At 57.1% G+C, this 17,379-nt stretch overlaps 1 protein-coding gene across 1 annotated transcript; it reads right to left on the bottom strand.

Moving 5' to 3' along the window:
• Positions 1-7,251: 7,251 nt before the first annotated feature.
• KRT82 (keratin 82) lies at positions 7,252-16,603 on the bottom strand. Its single transcript, XM_040977845.1, has 9 exons — positions 16,180-16,603; positions 14,447-14,655; positions 12,458-12,518; positions 11,765-11,860; positions 11,324-11,488; positions 9,225-9,350; positions 8,156-8,376; positions 7,827-7,870; positions 7,252-7,460 (listed from the first exon to the last, which is right to left on the bottom strand). Exons 1-9 carry the CDS (start codon positions 16,582-16,584, stop codon positions 7,252-7,254), a joined length of 1,536 nt encoding a protein of 511 aa, XP_040833779.1. The 5' UTR covers positions 16,585-16,603.
• Positions 16,604-17,379: the final 776 nt, after the last annotated feature.

The following is a 17,379-nucleotide window of genomic DNA, read 5'->3' on the forward strand; positions in this document are numbered from 1 at the left end:
CACCCTTCCCCTGACACGTTCTTTTCATTTCCAGACCCCACACTGTCTCCATTCCTTGCCTCTCATTCCTGTCTGCTTGTCCAGCTCCTCCTGCTATTTTCGGTCTGCAGTGTCATCAGGCTTAAGCTGGTGGCTTTTCTCATCTCTGTCTCCTTCCCATTTCCCTGGTGATGTCACACAGACTCATGACTTAAATATTCTCTATCAGTGAGTCCACTGTCAAGGCCTCTCGTCACCCCGCAGCCTCCCCTGCCCTCTGCACACCTTCGTAAATCAATGTCCTCATGTGGATAACCACAAACGCATCTTAAAGTTCATCTGACTTCTGAAATATTTCCCCCAAACATGTTCCCTTGCCAACCTTACTATCCCTGACTCAGCACAGGCCAATAAGTCTTGGGGTCATTGTTCCCCCATCCCATGATTCTATTGGTAAAAGTTAACTTCCAGATATGTCCAGATCCTAGCTACCTCACCTCGCCCACTTTTGCCACTCTGGTCAAAGCAGACCAATCTCAGGGAATACTGAGCTCTCCTTCTTGGCCCCCTCATGTCTTTCTCCATGCTACAGTCAAGCATGTGAGAGCAAATTCCCAATGCTCCAAACCCTCCAGTGGTTTCCCAGCACACTCTCAGCCACTGGCCTGGGACACCTCACTCAGGGGGTTTTGCCCTTCACCAACCTCTTCCTCCTCTCCTGACTCCCTGCTCTCTCTGTTTCAGTCACTATGGCCTCCTGCTTGGCCACTCAACAGGCATTTACTCATCGGCTGTTTTCTTTGCTGGGAAATGTTTTCCCTCCAATCCCACATGGTTGGCTCTGATCACCCTTGCAGGTAGAGGTCCATAGGTCATCTTCTCATCGCTGCCGAGAGCTCCTGGCCCCTCTTCCCTGCTACATAGCATACCTTAGCAGCTATCACCATCTGGGATCTTGTTCCTGGATTCACTGCTGCTGCCCACCTGCCCCAACTGTGGCCTGAGCTCCAGCTGGCAGTACTGTTGGGTTCTCTGTCCAGGCTCTTGCCTGGGCTTGGTAGCGAGGGGGCACATGGTACGTATGCTGTCTGGTTGAATGAATGGATGTCATACAAAGGACGAAAGAGCAGGTAGGAGCTGGGTCATCTGGCTTGACTGATATTCTTGGCAGAAATATTTAGGCTCTGGCAGCAATGACGTAGGAATTGGGAAGCTCCCTGAGGAGTCAGTCCAGTTTCCCTCCTTGGGCCTGGAGGTGGGCTGGTGGAGAAAGCTGGGGGGTCCTCCACCTCCTCACCCCCGAAGTCAGACAAAGGGGTTCCAGGAGACTGAAAAGGAAATGAGAAGGGGACAGAGCAAGCAAGGGGCAGCAGTGTGAACAAAAGACTTGATCCAGACTTTGGAGTCAGAGGGGCCAGGGCTGAGTCCTGGAGGCCTTGCCTCCCATCTTGAGCACAGCCGTGGACAGTGCGCACTGTGGAGCGTGACTGGGTTCTGCTCCGGTCACTGACAGGAAGTGGTGCTTCCTCTAAGGAACTCAGAAGCAGTGGGTCAATGTAGCCAGGGTCAGGTTAGTCTGTGTTTGGTGCTCACAGTCATTTCAAAGCAGGGATCAGATTCAGATACTACTTTCACAGGCCTCGGGGACAGCTCTTGGCTTTTCCCAACCTCAGTTTCCACATGGGAAATGTGTGGTTATCCCTGCTTTCCTGGGCGACAATGACTCCATGAGGACATGTCCATAGGTGGGGGTGGGGGTGATGTTGAATGGCACCTGCTCCTGTACTCCACACTCCCTCCCTTGTCCTCTGTGGCTTCTTTCGTGTCCTCTGCTCATCACACCCCCCTTCTCACGGACACCCCTGTCCTATTCCTGCACCCCGCCTTCTTCCCAATGTAGCAGTTGGCCAAGGTGCTGGGACGTGGGAGAGCCCAGCTGCCTCGTGCCCTGACTCGGCCCCAGGGGTGGGGGTAATCGGGGACCAGTCAAGCAGAACCCTCTCTGCTTCGGGATGAGCTGTCAGCATCAGCCCTTGACAAATCCGAGGCCTTGTTTCGCCCGGTGGTTCCCAGCGCTCCAGCCGTTGTTTAGGGGGAGGGCAGGTGGCGGCAGCAGCAAGGCTGGAATGGAGAATTCTGGCGACTCTGAGCTGAAGGTTTTGCTGCCACCACGGTTTCTTTGCCCCATCATAAGTCAGTCTGGGTGTAACCTCGGCTATCTATGCTCTGAGCCCTGCCCCCAGGGCCTCCGGGCGGTTTAGTGCTGACGGCTGGCTCAGGCTGATGCCATCTGTGGGCTGGAGAGGATGGCAGGAGGGAGGGGTTCCCTGGCCAGCCCGACCCTGTCCCGGCTGGCTGGGCACGGTCCGTTTCGGGAATCCTGGGCATGCCGTGGCTGGGTGTGTGTTGGGGTGGGGGAACAGGACAAGAGGGAAAGCCCAAGTGCTTGAGAAAACTTGGTAGGAAGCTGCTTGCGTCAGGGAGCTGCCCGCCAGCCTGGGGATGAGTTGGTGCTGGCGGGAGGCATGCTGGCTGGAAGAGGAAGTTTCATGCTGAGACCTGTCTCTGTGGGCAAGGAAGCGGGGGAGTCCCTTAGAGAAGGAGCCAGGGCGGGGAGGGCTGTTGAGACCCCCTGGCCGGGGATCTGCACTCTCACCGGCTGACAAACACTCAGAGGGAGTTGGTGTGGCTTCTCCCAGGGTGGGGACGCAGCGTCGCTCCCCTCTGGATTGCTCCCCCACCCCTGTCCTCCAGGAAGGCCGGGGTTTTCCTCTCACTTGCCCACGCGGCTGTCAGCTATCCAGGGCGAGAAGGCTGCTCCCAGTGGGCGTGCAGCTCGGCTGCTCTCTGTAAGCTGTTGCTGATGTTGCATAGAGGCGCTGGTGGGTGGGTGCCTGGAAGCTGGGGCAGTCCTCTTTCCGCCACCACATCTGGAGACTGCCAGCTCCCCTGGCATGGGTGGGGGAGGGGGAGGCATCCGATGGGGGATACACAGAATCCAACACTTCCCACCCCCATTCAGTGCTGCTCCAAGGAAGTTTTGCGTTCATGTGGGTGGCTCTATCCTCATCAAAGCCCAGTGGTGGCGCCAAGGGGGAAGCGGGGCAAAGGGACAAAGACATAGAGAAGGGAAATGTTGCTTAAGGGACTGGAGGGAGCTGAGGCATTGCTCTCCGCCAGCCAGGCATCAGCCACTCTCAGGGACTGTCGTCGTGCCATGGGGATACCCATTCCCACCTGCACAGAAGTCAGAAGCCAGCTCTGGGACATCTGGGGTTTAAACCAGGGTCAAATCTGCCACAGGCCAATTCCCAAGCCCCACAGACTCTTAATAGCCAATTTGTGGGGTGAGGGTGATGGTGTAGGTACAGGGTGCATAAAGGTTTGTGGCTGCCATCAGGTGTCCTGGGGAAGACAGGGGGAGCCCCAGAGTGTGCCCTGCTTTGTCCAAACAGCTAGGAGTCAAATTCTCTCCAGAGCGCCCCCATTCCTCCCAGCCCGGCAGGAGGCCAGCAGAGCCACAGCCAGGGGGCGCGCTTGTCCCGCGGGCTGCCTGGCTGCCTGCTGTGCCCTGGAGGTGGCAGGGGAGAGGGGAGAGGAGCTGTTGGGGCATACTGGGTTTGGGGGTGGGGGGGTTGGAGGGCACTTCTGAGGGGCATAGACCTCTGAGCATTACGCCTGCCCCTTGCTGCTGCGGGCAGTGAGCAACGCTTGGTGGATGGCTAGGAACACCTTGTCCTCCCGAACAGAGCTCCTGGGGATGGGGATGGCTGGCACCCCAGAGGGGTGGCCACCTCACAGGGAGCATGAACGGGCATCGGCCTCCCATCTCCTTTACCCCATCCCTCACAAGGGTAGTTTTGGGCCTTGGGTGTGATAGAGGTGGGTGGACCCTTCAGGAATCGCTGATTCTACAGCGCCCCCACAGTTTCCCCAGCTCTAAGTTATCCAAGCCGGGAGCCTTCAGCCCCAAGGCCAAAACCAGAGTGAGGCGGCACCTGTACCTGCACCTGGGCCCCCTCTGCCCTGCCCTGCCCCTCCAGCGCGGGGATGTTTGTCGGGGTTCTGGGCATATGCTGGGTGGGACAGCCTGGAAAGAGGCCCTTCGCAGCTCCTTCCCCACTGTCCTGCTTCGTCTCGGGCAATAAGGTTCAGGGGCTGCTCCTCTGGGGGAGCTTTGGGAGATCTGAGACTGAAGTGGGACCTGCACCCTCCGCCCCTTGCAGTCTCCTGCACTGGCATCTGCACAGTTGTCATTGCTGCTGGAGTTTCATGTTCCAGGTCTGGAGTGCCTATGTGGTGTGAACTTGAGCCAGAACTCCCCCTTCTTCCTTTATGGGTGATTGATTTTCAAGGCAAAGTGAGAAAGAGATGGAGAATCAGTGTGAGATAGAAGGAGATTCCATCTGTGGATGCGCTCTCCAAATGGTTACAACAGCTAAGGCTGGACCAGGACAAAGCCAGGAGCCAAGCACTTCGTCTGGGTCCCCCTCGTGGGGGCACCTGAGCCATCCTCTGCTGCTTTCCCAGGAGCGTTAACAGGGAGCTGGATCAGAAGTGGAGCAGCCAGGACTGGAAGCAGCATTCTGATGTGGGGTGCAGGCATTGCAGACAGAGGCTTTACCTGCTGTCACAACCCAGCATCCTTGACTTTCTAAACAACCTAACAATGCCACCATTTGTATCAGCACCCACTTTGGTCCTTTAAAATGCATGATCAGGCCTGGTGTGACAGCCTAGCAGCTAAAGTTCTTGCCTTGAATGCTCCAGGATCCCGTATGGGTGCCGATTCTAATCCCAGCAGCTCCACTTCCCATCCAGCTCCCTGCTTGCGTCCTGGGAAAGCAGTCGAGGAAGGCCCAAAGCCTTGGGACCCTGAGTGGGAGACCAGGAAGAGCTCCTGGCTTCAGATTGGCTCAGTACCAGCAATTGCGGCTGCTTGGGGAGTGAATCAGCGGGCAGAAGATCTTTCTTTCTGACTCTCCTCCTCTCTATATATCTGCCTTTCTAATAAAAATAAATAAATAAATATTTTTAAAAAATGCACGATCCTGGGGATTTCAATGTATTGACAAGTGCAATCAACAACAGCATTCTCTTTTGAAGCATCTTCGTCACTTGAAAGAGAAAGAAGCCCTAGCCATGATCCCCACCATTTCCTTTCCGCCCCACCATCTCACCTCTGCCCCGGCCCACCATCCCCTCCCGACCCACTATCCGCCCCACCATCCCCCAACCTGGCCCACCATTCCCCACCCTCCCGCCAGGTTCAAGTCTGCTTTGCTTTGGATCCCAGCTTCCTGTGTGCTCACGTTCACTGTGGAAGGCAGCACGTGATGGTCCAGGACCCTGCTGCTCACATGGAGGACCCTGACCGAGTTCTGGCTCTTGACTTTGAGCCCTGGCTCCTGGCTTCAGTCACTTCCTCCACCAGGGACTCGGGGAGTGAGCCAGCAGAGCAGAATGCTCTGTCCCTCGAATACTCGAGTGGAAGTTTCGAATGTGAGATGTTGGACTATGTTGCCTGAGAGTCTGCAGCAATGGGCTTCCTTGTAGTCTTTGTTCCTACACCTGCTTCTAGGCGGCTCTCCCTGTCCTTTTTCCCAGAAGTCATTGGGGTTGCCCTTCCCAATGCTCTCCTCTCCCTCACACCCCCATGTGTGAGTCTGCTGTGAGGCTGAGAGTCCCTGCTTGCTCATTTCTGTATCTTGAGCCCAGGTCATGGGGCAGGGCATAGCACAAGTGCTCTGCGTGGGTTGTGGGCGAGGAGAGCAACATCCTGGCTCTCAGGGGTCCGTGCAGGTTGCATGGAGACCCCCCTCAGCGGTTTCAGGAATCAGTAAGGCAGCATGGAATTCAAATCTCATCTCCAGGTGTTTTTTTTTTTTTTTCTTAAGGAAGTATTTATACACTTGAAAGGCAGAGTTACAGAGAGGGGAGAGAAACTAAGAGAGAGAGAAATTTTCCATCCACTGGTTCGTTTCCCACATGCCTATAACAGCTAGGACTGGGCCAGGCCCAAGTCAGGAGCAGAGAACTTAATCCAAGTCTCTTAGTTGGGTGGCAGGGATTCAACTATTTGGGCCATCATTGATGCTTCTGCAGATGTGTCTTAGCAGCTGGCTGGATGGGAAAGGGAGGTGGCCCTTGAACTCAGACACTCCCATAGGGGATTGCAAAAAGCCTCTGGTGCTTCCCAGATACCTGCCCCAGCCTCTGTTCTCTGGCACGCAGCTGATATGACAGCTAGGCAGTGATGCAAAGACCCCGAGCATGGTCTGCGTGCAGTCTTATCTATTCCACAGGCCCCTTTAGATACCATATGATAGACACTTTTCTACCTTGTATCCCAGCCTTTGCTGCCAATCCCAAACCTCCTGGTCCCAAAGGCTGCGCACAGGTCACCCCTCAGCTTTCCTACAACCCAGACAGAGCAGGATGAGTAATTCCATCCCACTTGTCTGTCAGCTGAGTCAGTTTATTGGGAAGAGAGAGAGAGAGAGAGAGAGAGGCCCAGAGCTTGGGCCAGCAAACTCGAATCCCCGGGTGGGTGGTAGGGGCAGGGATGGAGCTCAGCAGGGGTGGGGGCTCCTGGGAGATGGGGTCAGCCCAGCACCAGTTCCTATTCCCTCTCCCAGCCCCAGGGCCAGAACCCCCAAGTCTGCCTTCACATCAGACATTACAGCAAGAAGGGGCAGGAGCCACAGCCATGTACCCAAGTGGGACGTAGGTGGGGTCAGTGTCAGCTGTTGATGGTCAGTCTGTCCAGTCAGCACTCTGTGTCCGCCAAGCCCTTTGCTCCAGATGCATCCCAGCCATCATGTGCTGACATGTATAATTTGTTTCACCCATTAGAGCTCAACAGCTCTAAGCCAGGATCCCTATTGCTCAGTGGCCACTGCCAGGTGTCTGGGGCTGAGCTGCCCTTGGCAGGCAACTTGACTTTGGAATTCAGCATGGGATCTGGGGGTGTGTCTCGTTGACATTGGGGATGGTGCGAGTTTGAAGTGTGTGAGAGCCAGGGCAAGGCAGGTGGGGAGCCTGGGGTGTAAAGGGACAGGAGGCCAGCTTCCGTGGGACCATCCAGAAGCAAAATGGACATGAACCCCTGTTACTTGGAACCATTCTGTTGCCACATGAGAACTCCATGGAGGGTTGGAAGCAGGCATCCTTGGTCTCTGCACCCTACCCCTGTTCCTCCATTCCAGCTAAGAGAAAGGGATGTTGAGTACAGGAAATGAGGTTTAGGAAGTGTGTTTTCCTTCGGCAGTGTTAACACTTGTGGCCGGAGCCCTGCCTGCTCCCACAACTCAGGAGCCCCTGGGGTTCGCAGGGGATGTAGAGGTCGCCAGTGCCCACCACGCTGCAGCCTCCGGTGCTCCTCATCATGCTGGCACCCCCTGTGCAGTAATCGGTCCTCAGCATGGGCGTGCTGACCACACATGGTTCGTACAGGATGGCACCCTTGGAGCTGCTCACGGCTGTGGGGCAGGAAGGGCTGTTCAGGGACACCCCTCCCCTCTGCATGGTCTTAGGGGAGTCACCCTGAACAGTGCACCACTCAGACCACGCCTCCCCTACTGCCACGCCCCTCCAAGGGCACGCCCCTTCCTCAACCCTTCTGCTTGGTTCCTCCCTCCTTCCTGTTGGTCAAGAACAGCTCCTTGGGGGCTACTGCGGTTTTTCTGTGAACTTGATCCCAGCTCAAGCTCTACAGGAGGCTTGTCCTGCCCATCAGGGTTGCCCAGTGGACAGTGGGCAGAGCTGGTGTATGGGGAAGGGTCCCATGGGTTAATCAATAACCGCCCCCCACCCCCAACAAGTTCCTAGGGACCTGAGCTCATGACCCGACAACTTACAGATATTCACGGGTCCAATGCCTTCGCACAGCCTGGGGATGCAGGGAAAAGATGGACAAGGTGAGTCAGAGTATCCAGGACTGTCCCCTCTGCGGATGCATGCTGCCCCTCCCCTGCTCCAGCATGTTGCAGTAGGGACCACATTGAGGAGGGAGCTTACACACTGTGCTGCTTTGCACTTGCCACGGCTCCAGGATGAGCCATGCCTGTAGCTACTGCTGCTGCCACCACAAAGCTGGACAGATACATACACCTGTGCCTGCCCTTGACCAGTGTCCCTGACCCGTCTACCTCCCAAGCCCAGCATGGGAGCTCACCTGTGCTCCTCGCCCTCCAGCAGGCGGCGGTAGGTGGCGATCTCGATGTCCAGGCCCAGCTTGGAGTTCATCACCTCCTGGTACTCCTTGAGCAGGCAGGCCATGTCCTGCTTGGCCTTCTGCAAGGCGCCCTCCAGCCCTGCCAGCTTGCTCTTGGCATCGCTCAGGGCTGCTTCGCCCTGCTGCTCAGCCTCGGCGATGGCGCTCTCAAGCTTGCAACGCTGCAGGGAAGGCACGGGGAGCTGTCTGTGGGGATCTCAGGATGGGGAGAACGTGGTGATGGTGCATGCTGGGTGCAGCTCTGCTCTGGGCCGGGACCTGTTTTCTGTCTACAACAACTCCAGGAAGCCTGGGACTTTCCCCTTGGATACGTTAAGTCCTATCTACTAGAGGGCAAGTGCCTGTAGATCCTCACTAGCCTGGGTGAGCAGACCGTGTCTGATTTTAACAAAGACCCTGGGTCACTTTGAAGGTCAAGATCATGGAATTAGGGAGTGTGGAGGCAGAACACCTTTCTATGCTCCTGGTGTTGATGCATCTGTGCTTTCCCCTTTGTTTTTAAAATAATTTTTGTTTTCATCCATTTGCAAGGTAGAGTGGCACACACACAGAGTCAGAGAGGGAGCGAGAGAGAGCGAGAGAGCGCTCTCCTGGTTCACTCCCCAAATGCCTGCAACAGCCAGGCTGAACCAGGAGCTTGGAACTCCATCCACAACTCCCATGTGGGTGGCAGAGGCACTTGGTCCATCATCTGCTGACCCCCAGGATGCCCATCACAGGAAGCTGGGTCAAAAGTAGCTGTGCAATGGGATATGGGATATAGGATTCCCATGCACAGGCATATCCCTCTGTGCCACAATGCTTGTCCCTGTATTTCATCTTTGATGCCTCGCCTCTGCTGGGGATCCTGGCTGCTTTGTGGGTCAGCTCTTTCATGGGAAGGACTCATTTCCTGTTAAGCGAGGCAGCAGGTCTGTGTGCCTTCTTCCCAACTTGTCCTGGTGGAGCAGGCAGCCCTAGGCTTTCACAGCGTCAGGACTGCTCTCTTCCCCCGACCCGGGGTCCTCACCTGGGCTTTGACATTCTCGGTTTCTTGCTGCAGCCGCTGGATCAGCTTGTTCATCTCCAGGATCTCGTTCCGGCGGTTGCGGAGGCTGTCGCAGTGGGTCCCGGCTGTCAGCCGCAGCTCCTCATACTGGGTGTGGGGGACAGAGAGGTCAGGATCCTGACCCTGCCCTGTGGTCACTCTGTTGGCTAGGCCTCTTCTCAGGTGCGCTCCAATTCTTGTGCACCTGTTCCAGTCCTCAGCTCCATTCCAAAATCCAGTTGAGCTTGGAGTCCACAAATGTGTGACTCCTTGTCCCCACCGCATGGGCACCGTCCCCTGCCAGCTTTGTCTGCTTCTTAGGTTCTCCTCCATGCTCCCTGCACCTGCACCTGCTCCTTTGTTCTCTGTCCCCCAAAACCTGAGGTCTCTCCTGGGGTCATTTTCTTTTCCTGGTCCCTCTGGACCTTGAAGGGAGGCTTCTGTGGTCAGCCTAGCTAGGAGGCCTCAGAGGCCATGGACTTGCATGAGCACACCCTCAGCCTTCTTGTGGCTGGGGACGGGGTCCTGAAGTCCTCACCAAGGCAGGGCTTCTCCGACAGCTCAGTGAGTTTGGGGGTAACTCTGTGTTTTGCTCTCTCTGTTTGCTGCCTTCTTCCTTCCCACTCTGAGCAGCAGACAGGAACTGCAGCAGCTGTGCTGGGATGCAGGTGCAAGCTCCAAGTGATACAAAGGGAAGCTGGGAGGACTGTGGGTTCCTGATGGGGTGCACATGCCCTGGATCATCCTGGCCAGTCTGGCTTTTGTACGTCAAGTTACCCAAACAATAGTCAGAACTGACTTTGTTTTAATTATTGTTTTGAAAATCCTTGTTCCTCCCCAGTACATGGGATCCCTGGCTAAAAGATTTCTCTGTGGTTCTGGCTTAGGAGACTGGGAAAAAGCTGGTGGTGTCCCTGTGAGTCCTATTACTGTTGGGTGGCCTGGGGCAGCCAGAGGTAGGGTGTGTTAGGGCAAAACCAAGCCAGCGATCCCCAGAACAAGGGAATAGCATTGCTAGGGGCATTCCTTGGGCAGGGGTACCCTCTGCCTTACAGATGTCTTCATTGCAACCCTGCAGATGTGCCCTTCCTTTGACCGCATGACACTCAGCATAGCACAGTGGGTACCTCACTTGGCACGCCTTGGAGCCGTGGCCCCTCTGTCCAGGACTAGATGGACAACAGCAACTCTGCCCCTGTCACTTCTGTCATCACATTCCTTTCACCTGCTACTGCCCCGACCCCCCACACTCCCGGCATTGCTGCCTGCCCTCTGGAATTTCAGCTGGGTGAATCTCCGCTTCTGCTCCCTGGGGGACTAGTGTCTCCTTGTTCTTGGCATCCGATTGCCCTTTCCTTAATGTCCACTGATGTAAAGCCGCTCTCCTGCCATAACCTTAACCCTGATGTGCCTGCTGCATGGCATGGGGCCCTGCCTAGGCTACCCCTGTCCTGTGTGTCTTATTTTACTGTTGCAAGCCCCTTGCAAGGTGAAAGGGACTCGAGGGAGGGACGTTGCTTCTGCTCCACTCCCTGCTGTCTCCACACCTCTGGGATCATGCCCAGACCACGTTGGATGCCCAGAAAGCGTCCTGAATATGTGATGGTGGGTGGCCACCTGAGCAGGGGCAGCTAAGATGATGGATGCCAGCCCGAGTTGCCCTCAGGGGCTCCCTCTGACCTCCCAGCAAGCTAATTACCCAGTCTGAGGCTGACTTAATCACTGCTTCTGTCCCCCCTGCTAGTTATCACGCCATGCAGCCAGCCTCCTCCCACGCGGTCCTCTCTGCCCCAGCTCCGCTGGTGTTTACTGACGCTGGGTGGTGGGGCTCTTCCGATGCCTCTGCAGGTAAACAAGGTTGTGCTCCTAATGACAGGCCCTAGCTGTCTGCATGTGTGCGTGTGTGTGTGAATACCTGGGAGAGGCACTGGCCCTGGTGGGGTCCCCTGGCTCTGTGGTATGGCCCTCATTAGCTCCAAACCCATTTCCATCTCTGCTTCCCCTTTCTTCCCTTTTCCCTCGGTGCCACCTGCCCCACTGCACCCCATCCCATCGGCCCCAGCCTGGCCCTAGGGCCTCACCCGGGACTGGTACCAGGCCTCAGCTTCGGCTTTGCTGCGGCTGACAATGTCGTCGTACTGGGCCTTGATCTCAGCGATGATGCTGTCCACGTCCAGGTCCCGGCTGTTGTCCATCTTGACGATGACCGAGGTCTCAGAGATTTGAGACTGCAGCAGGAGGATCTCCTAGGGGAGGGGTCAGGGTGAGAAGATGGGACATCTCTGAGGAGGGGGAGACTAGGACTCTGCTGTGGCTGTTCTGAGCCATCCTCTGTTGATCCAGGGCCTTGGGGTGAGGCTTTCCTGGGGTGGGAGGGATTCCCTGAAAGCCTGTGGCCAGTGGACTTCTGGAAGTCCCATTCAGCTCTCTGCACCTGCTTGTGCCAGGCGGATGCTTCCCTGGCCACTGCCCCCTTGCACAACCCCGCCCGAGCCCGGGGCACACAGGCATGTAGAAGGTACCTCTTCGTACAGGTCTTTGAGGAAGCTGATTTCTTGCACTAGTGCCTCCATGTTGGTTTCCAGGTCAGCCTTCACCAGGAAGGCCGTATCCACCTCCTGCAGCCGGGCAGCGACAGGACTGTGTCATGGGTGGGGGCTGGACTGGGGCTGCATCCACCCCTGGCCAGGCAGGTGGACAGCAGAGTCAAGGGGGAGTGTGGGGGCAGACAGGGCTGGGCATCCTCTCCTCACTGAACCTGAGTGAAGCTGAAGGGGTATTGGGGCTGGGCTGGGAGGGAGGGTCTGCAGGGAGCAGAGGTGAAAAGGGGCCGTGAGGCAGCTTCTTAGGGCTTAGAAGGAGGAGGAATGCCTGAAAGACCTGGGTGCCTGCTCTAGGGGAAACCGCTCACTGGTCTTCCCACTGTGGACAGGGTATGAGTCAAGGTTTCTGTCCTGGTTTTGAGCTGGCATCAGCCGCATCGTCGGCTATGTGGGCAGGGAGTAGGCATGGCCCTTATCTAGCCTTGACCCTACACGGGCAGGGGAGATGCAGAGGCCAGGCCAGTTTTGGGATCCTTGCAAGGGGACACAGGAAATTGGTCTTCATCTTTCAGGAAAGGGGAGGGTAGTGGGGCCGGCATGGGGGTCCAAGATGCTGAAGAACCTTTTGGGGGCTGGGGTGAGTGGTCTCCCAGGCCGGGTGGTAGCCCTCACCTTCTTCAAGGCGACAAACTCATTCTCAGCACAGGGTCGCAGGGAAAGCTCCTCTTCGTACCTGACAGGGAGGCAGCGAGAGGGTCTCAGCGGGCATGGCCACCTGTTCCCGAGGAGGTGCACCAAGGCGTCCCAGCCCTGCCTCTGAGCACCTCTACCACTGCCGGTGGCTCAGGACACGGAGTTATTCCCATGGCTTCTCTTGTCCCTTTCTGCCCCAGGAGCCTATTCTGGGATGAGTCAGCCTCTGGATAGTCCTCCTTAAGGCTAACTACATCCTGACCTGCTTTTGGAGCACACCCACTCCACCAGGCTTCCTGCCAGGGCAAGCGGGACCAGGACAGGAAAGCTGCCTGCAGTTGGAGCCTGACCTCTCCCTTAGGTGCTGGTGCAGCAGTAGCAATTACCGTTCCCTCCCCCTCCCACCTTTGCCCGAGTCAGCTGTGCTGTTCCCTTGTGTCCTCAGAGGTTTCCCAAGGCACAGGGACTCTGTGTTGGGGGTTCAACTTGGCCTATATGACTCAGTTTGATGAGCGACGCTAGCTGCTTCCTCTCACCCTCCTCCTCATCTCCTCTCTCTCTCTCTCCCTCTCTCGTATTTCTGGTGCAGCTGCTCTGCCTACACTGGCCTGATGATGAGTCCTGGTTCTGCCCTGTGCTAGTGGGGAGGTCCTTGTTGCATAAGTGATGCGGACTCCCTGGGCTTCGTCTTCCATGGGACAAGTAGAAACATCCCCCCATCCTAACCCTGCTTGGCTGTGTCACTACACTGAGGGGGTTGCTTGCCACCACACACTCAGACAGCGCCTGGTCCTAGCTGTGTGTACCACCACTGTGAAAGCCCCAGCCTGCCCTTACCCACCAGCCTCTGTTACCAACTACATCTCTAAACTTGCCTTCCTACTGACTCCTCAAGACAAGTGCTACTCCTGCTCAAGGGGTGCCCCGCAGTCTTACCTGCTTAAGGGGTGCCCTGCGCCCCAGTCTTACCATATCTGCTAGACTTGTCTGCTGCCTGGGGATACTCTCCTGCCCCTTCTCTCTGGGGTCCTGAGCCATTGGAATGAAAGTCATCAGTCATGGCTCCAACCCAATGGCGCCTCCTCTGGGAAGGCTTCCTGGGCTCCTCACCCTGCCACCCTGCACTCCGTTGGAGAGGTCACATGTCTACTTGGTGATCTGTGTCACCTTGACTGAGGCACAGCTGGGGGCACCTAGAGGGAAGGAGCCAGCCTCTTCCCAAGCTGCGTCCTCCTGTAGCCCCATGTAGCCTCAGGCACTGGAAGGATCTCATTCCACAGACTCACATCCTCCATGACCTGTTACTCCGCGTCTCCCTCTAGTTTCACCCATCGTCATGCACCCTCCCCAGTCCACCACACACACACACACACGGCCCCAGCCCAGGACGGAGTCCTTCTGGCCCTGAATTCATGACCCATGGGGTAGTGGATCTGGGCTTTGGCTTCTTACAAGCACACTGGTAAGTTCTCCCACTGGCACCTGTTTAGCAACACCTGCTTGGGGCTGGGGACCAGACCTGGAGCTTGTCTTCTGGGAGCAAATGGTGGCGGGATGGAGAACAGGCTACCTCTGCAGCCCTGAGAGGGGAAGAGGCAACTCAGGAGGGGAGGGGATGTTGGAAGCCAGGAATCAGGAGTGAAAGTGTGGGGTGCAGGCAGAAGCTGAGATGGGGCCGGGTAGGGAGAAGGGCATGGCAGGAACACAGCTTGGAGTGGAAGAGGCCTGGGAGCAGTTCTGGGGGTGGGTAAAAGTGCCCCAGATTCTGCACAGGGAACCATGGAAGAAAAAGTAGAATGGGAAGTAGGTTGGGGGTTGAGGTCCAGAGCTTGGAGTGGCCAGGAGAACTTGCTTCAGTGAGGACTTCCTTCAGGTATCCGCCCTGAAACCCCGGTTTCAACATCCCCACTTTACAGGAGGGGGAAGCTGAGGCCGCCCCCCTCGTGGCCCAATGTGACACCGGCTCACTTCTTCTTGTAGCCCTCCAGTGTGTCCTGCAGGCTGCGCAGCTCCGACTCGAGCTGCACGCGGTCCCCGGACACACAGTCGAGTTGCTTGCGCAGGCTCCCAATGTAGGCCTCGAAGACGGGCTCGATGTTGTTCTGGCAGGAGCGCTGCTGCTGCATGAAGTTCCACTTGGTCTCCAGCAGTTTGTTCTTCTGCTCCAGGAACCGAACCTACAGCCAGAGAGTGGAGCATCACCCTGAGGGCCATGCCGTGGGTGTCTCACAGCATGGGCATCACCAAGGAAAGTGCTAGAACTCTCGAAAGATTAGAGTCTGCATAGTCTGACAACCCTCTCCACCCGCTGAGGCTGGGCTCTTGCCAAGGCCCCGTGTTGGAATTGCACTCCGCACACCCAGCAGCCCAGGGTCATGCCGCGCACAAGGTTAAGGATTTTGTCCTGGACTTCTGCTCTTGTCCTCTGCTCTGCTGTGCCCTGCAAGACTGTGTTCAGGTTACAGTGATGTGGGCAGCCCATGTCCTCTCTCTCTCTGTGCTTTGGAAATGGGGGTCAGGGACAGCAGGATGGGGTTGTCCCTGGCCACCCAGCTAGTCCCTGGCAAAGAGAGGCATGGTCTTGGGTCCTAGCCTTGCATTTTCTCCAGGGTGTACCTGTCCCTGTGGAAGACTGCCCACTGCCCATTGGGGCCTAGCACAGTGGGGGAACAGGTCCGCATGGCTGGCAGATGTGTGCAGCCAGAAAGAACAAAGCCGAGTGAGTAGTGAAAATGCTTGTGTCTCCTACTAGAAAACTCGGTTCTGTTTCCTGACTCCAGCTTCCTGCTAACAGACTTGGAGACAGCAGCGGTGGCTGGAGCAATTGAGCTCCCGTCATCTGCCCAGGGAGACCTTAATGGAGCCACCCGGCTCTGGTCCAGCCCAGCCCTGGCTGTTGCTGGCATGTGGAGAGTGAACAACCAGTAGATGGGGAAGATTTGTCTGCCTGGTTAGCTTTCTCGGAGAGTGACCCTGTCTGTAAAATAGAATACAGAAAGGAGGAAGGAGGCTCTGAGGGACTCAACAGGCTGTTCCTGAAGCACCTTAGTATGTACCAGCACCCCTGAATTTCCCCTGCCCTCTCCTGTCCCCGGGGTCCCCAAGGAGGTGAGTGGGTGTATAGCTCAGAAGTTCAGGGGAATGGGAGTGGAGACAACAGCAGGGGCTAGGTCTTCAGGATGTTTGGCCTTAAAGCTTGGGGTCACCCAAATCCCCCGCCCAGCCCTTGGTGTGGATCCTGGCCCTGCAGCCTCCCCAGGGTGTATGAGTGTGTGTGTGTGTGAGGGGGTAGGGTAGGCCCAGCTGTGGGCTCTGCAACTGACATCTGGATGGCCAAGAGTGCCCCCCATTAATGGCAAATTCTGGGGTCGGAGTGCCCATCCCGGCCTTCAGGGCTCAAGGGTTGACCTAGTTCGGTCACTCTGAAGGCCATGGCTGTTGCGTTATCACAGCCTGCCCAGGATGGGTCATGTCCCTGCCTTCTGTTCATTCCTTGGAGGGGGGAGGGTTCCTCTTATATAGTCTGACCGCCCACGGCTTTGGTGATGTGGTCAGACAGGAGAGAAAGGATACACATTTGAAATAGGACTGGGAGTAGAGGTGTGTGGTGCTGGGTCTGTCTTAACCAGCTTTCGTCTGCCTCTCTCTGGGACCCCCTCTGTGGAGCCCATCCCCTGCCCGCACCCCTGGGGGCCCCTCACCTTGTTGATGAAGGATGCAAAGCGGTTGTTGAGGCACTTGATCTGCTCCTTCTCATCGCGCTTCACCTTCTGTACGCTCGGGTCGATTTCCAGGGCCAGTGGCACCAGCAGGCTCTCATTGACGGTGACGGGGGCGATGCAGGCGGAGGACCCGCAGGGGGCCCCTGCCCGGTACCCAAAGGCGGGCAGGCCACACCTGGAGGCCACCCGCGGCCTCCCGAAGCCCACGTTGCACAGGCTCCGTGAGCCAAGGCAGCCCAGGGCACGCAGACCCCCGGTGCCCCCGAGCCGGCACGAACTGCTGCTCACTGCATAGTGGGTGACCGTCCGGGGCATGACGGCTGAGCAGGAGCTAAAACTCCTGTTGTTGCATCTGGAGCCTGCCTGCATGGGGCGACAAGACATGGTGGAGGCAGAGGCAGGACACTGGAGAGGGAGCGTGGGGACAGAAACAATGGAGATGCAGCCTGGCTCCTTCCCTTTTTATCTGGGAGGGGAGAGGAGGGCTGAGTTGGGTCAAACCCTAAATCACTATTAAATAAAGTTTATGAGCTTGGGACATGGGCAGCCGCCAAGAAGCAAGGTGGGTAATTAGGGTAGCGTGGAGCTCAGAGGAGCAGCCCAGGGGGCCCTGGGGAGTGGGGCAACCAGATTGGGGTATGTGGGACGCCCAGTGGCTCCACCTTGAGGAAAGGGAGAGTAGGGCTTCCAGAGATATCCCAAGAAGGGAGGGAGGGCCGTGGGTTACAGTCCCCTGGGCTTGCCAGGGCATTGGGGTGCAAATTAAATGTGCTTATGGCTGCTCTATTTCCCCAGGGCTGTCTCCACAGCTTCCTGCAGCAGACCCTGCTGTCTGAGCAGCTCCCAGGGACTGAAGCTTCTTATGGCACGCAGGTCCTTGACCCCCCTCAGGTCAGCGAGGAGGGTGTGGGGGGTGAGAGTAGACATGTGCCAGGCACAGATGCTGTTGGCTCAGGCCCCTCAGCCCCTGTCAGGGCCGGGGCTTGCAAGCGGAATTCTTATCTGCAATACTGTGGGTGCTTAGGCCTGGTGCTCCGTGCCCCCCATTCCTTCTCCTGCATCTCGGAAGCAGCAGGTATGTGCTGTGACCCCAGGGACACCCCTGGGGACAGAGACTGCGCTCAGAAATGATTCTGGTGGCCAGGGAGTCTGACTTTCTCACCAGCACCAGGTCCTGCA

The sequence above is a fragment of the Ochotona curzoniae genome, unplaced genomic scaffold (assembly GCF_017591425.1).
Source record: "Ochotona curzoniae isolate NIBS_2020 unplaced genomic scaffold, NIBS_Ocur_1.0 contig_1014, whole genome shotgun sequence".
NCBI lineage: Eukaryota > Metazoa > Chordata > Mammalia > Lagomorpha > Ochotonidae > Ochotona > Ochotona curzoniae.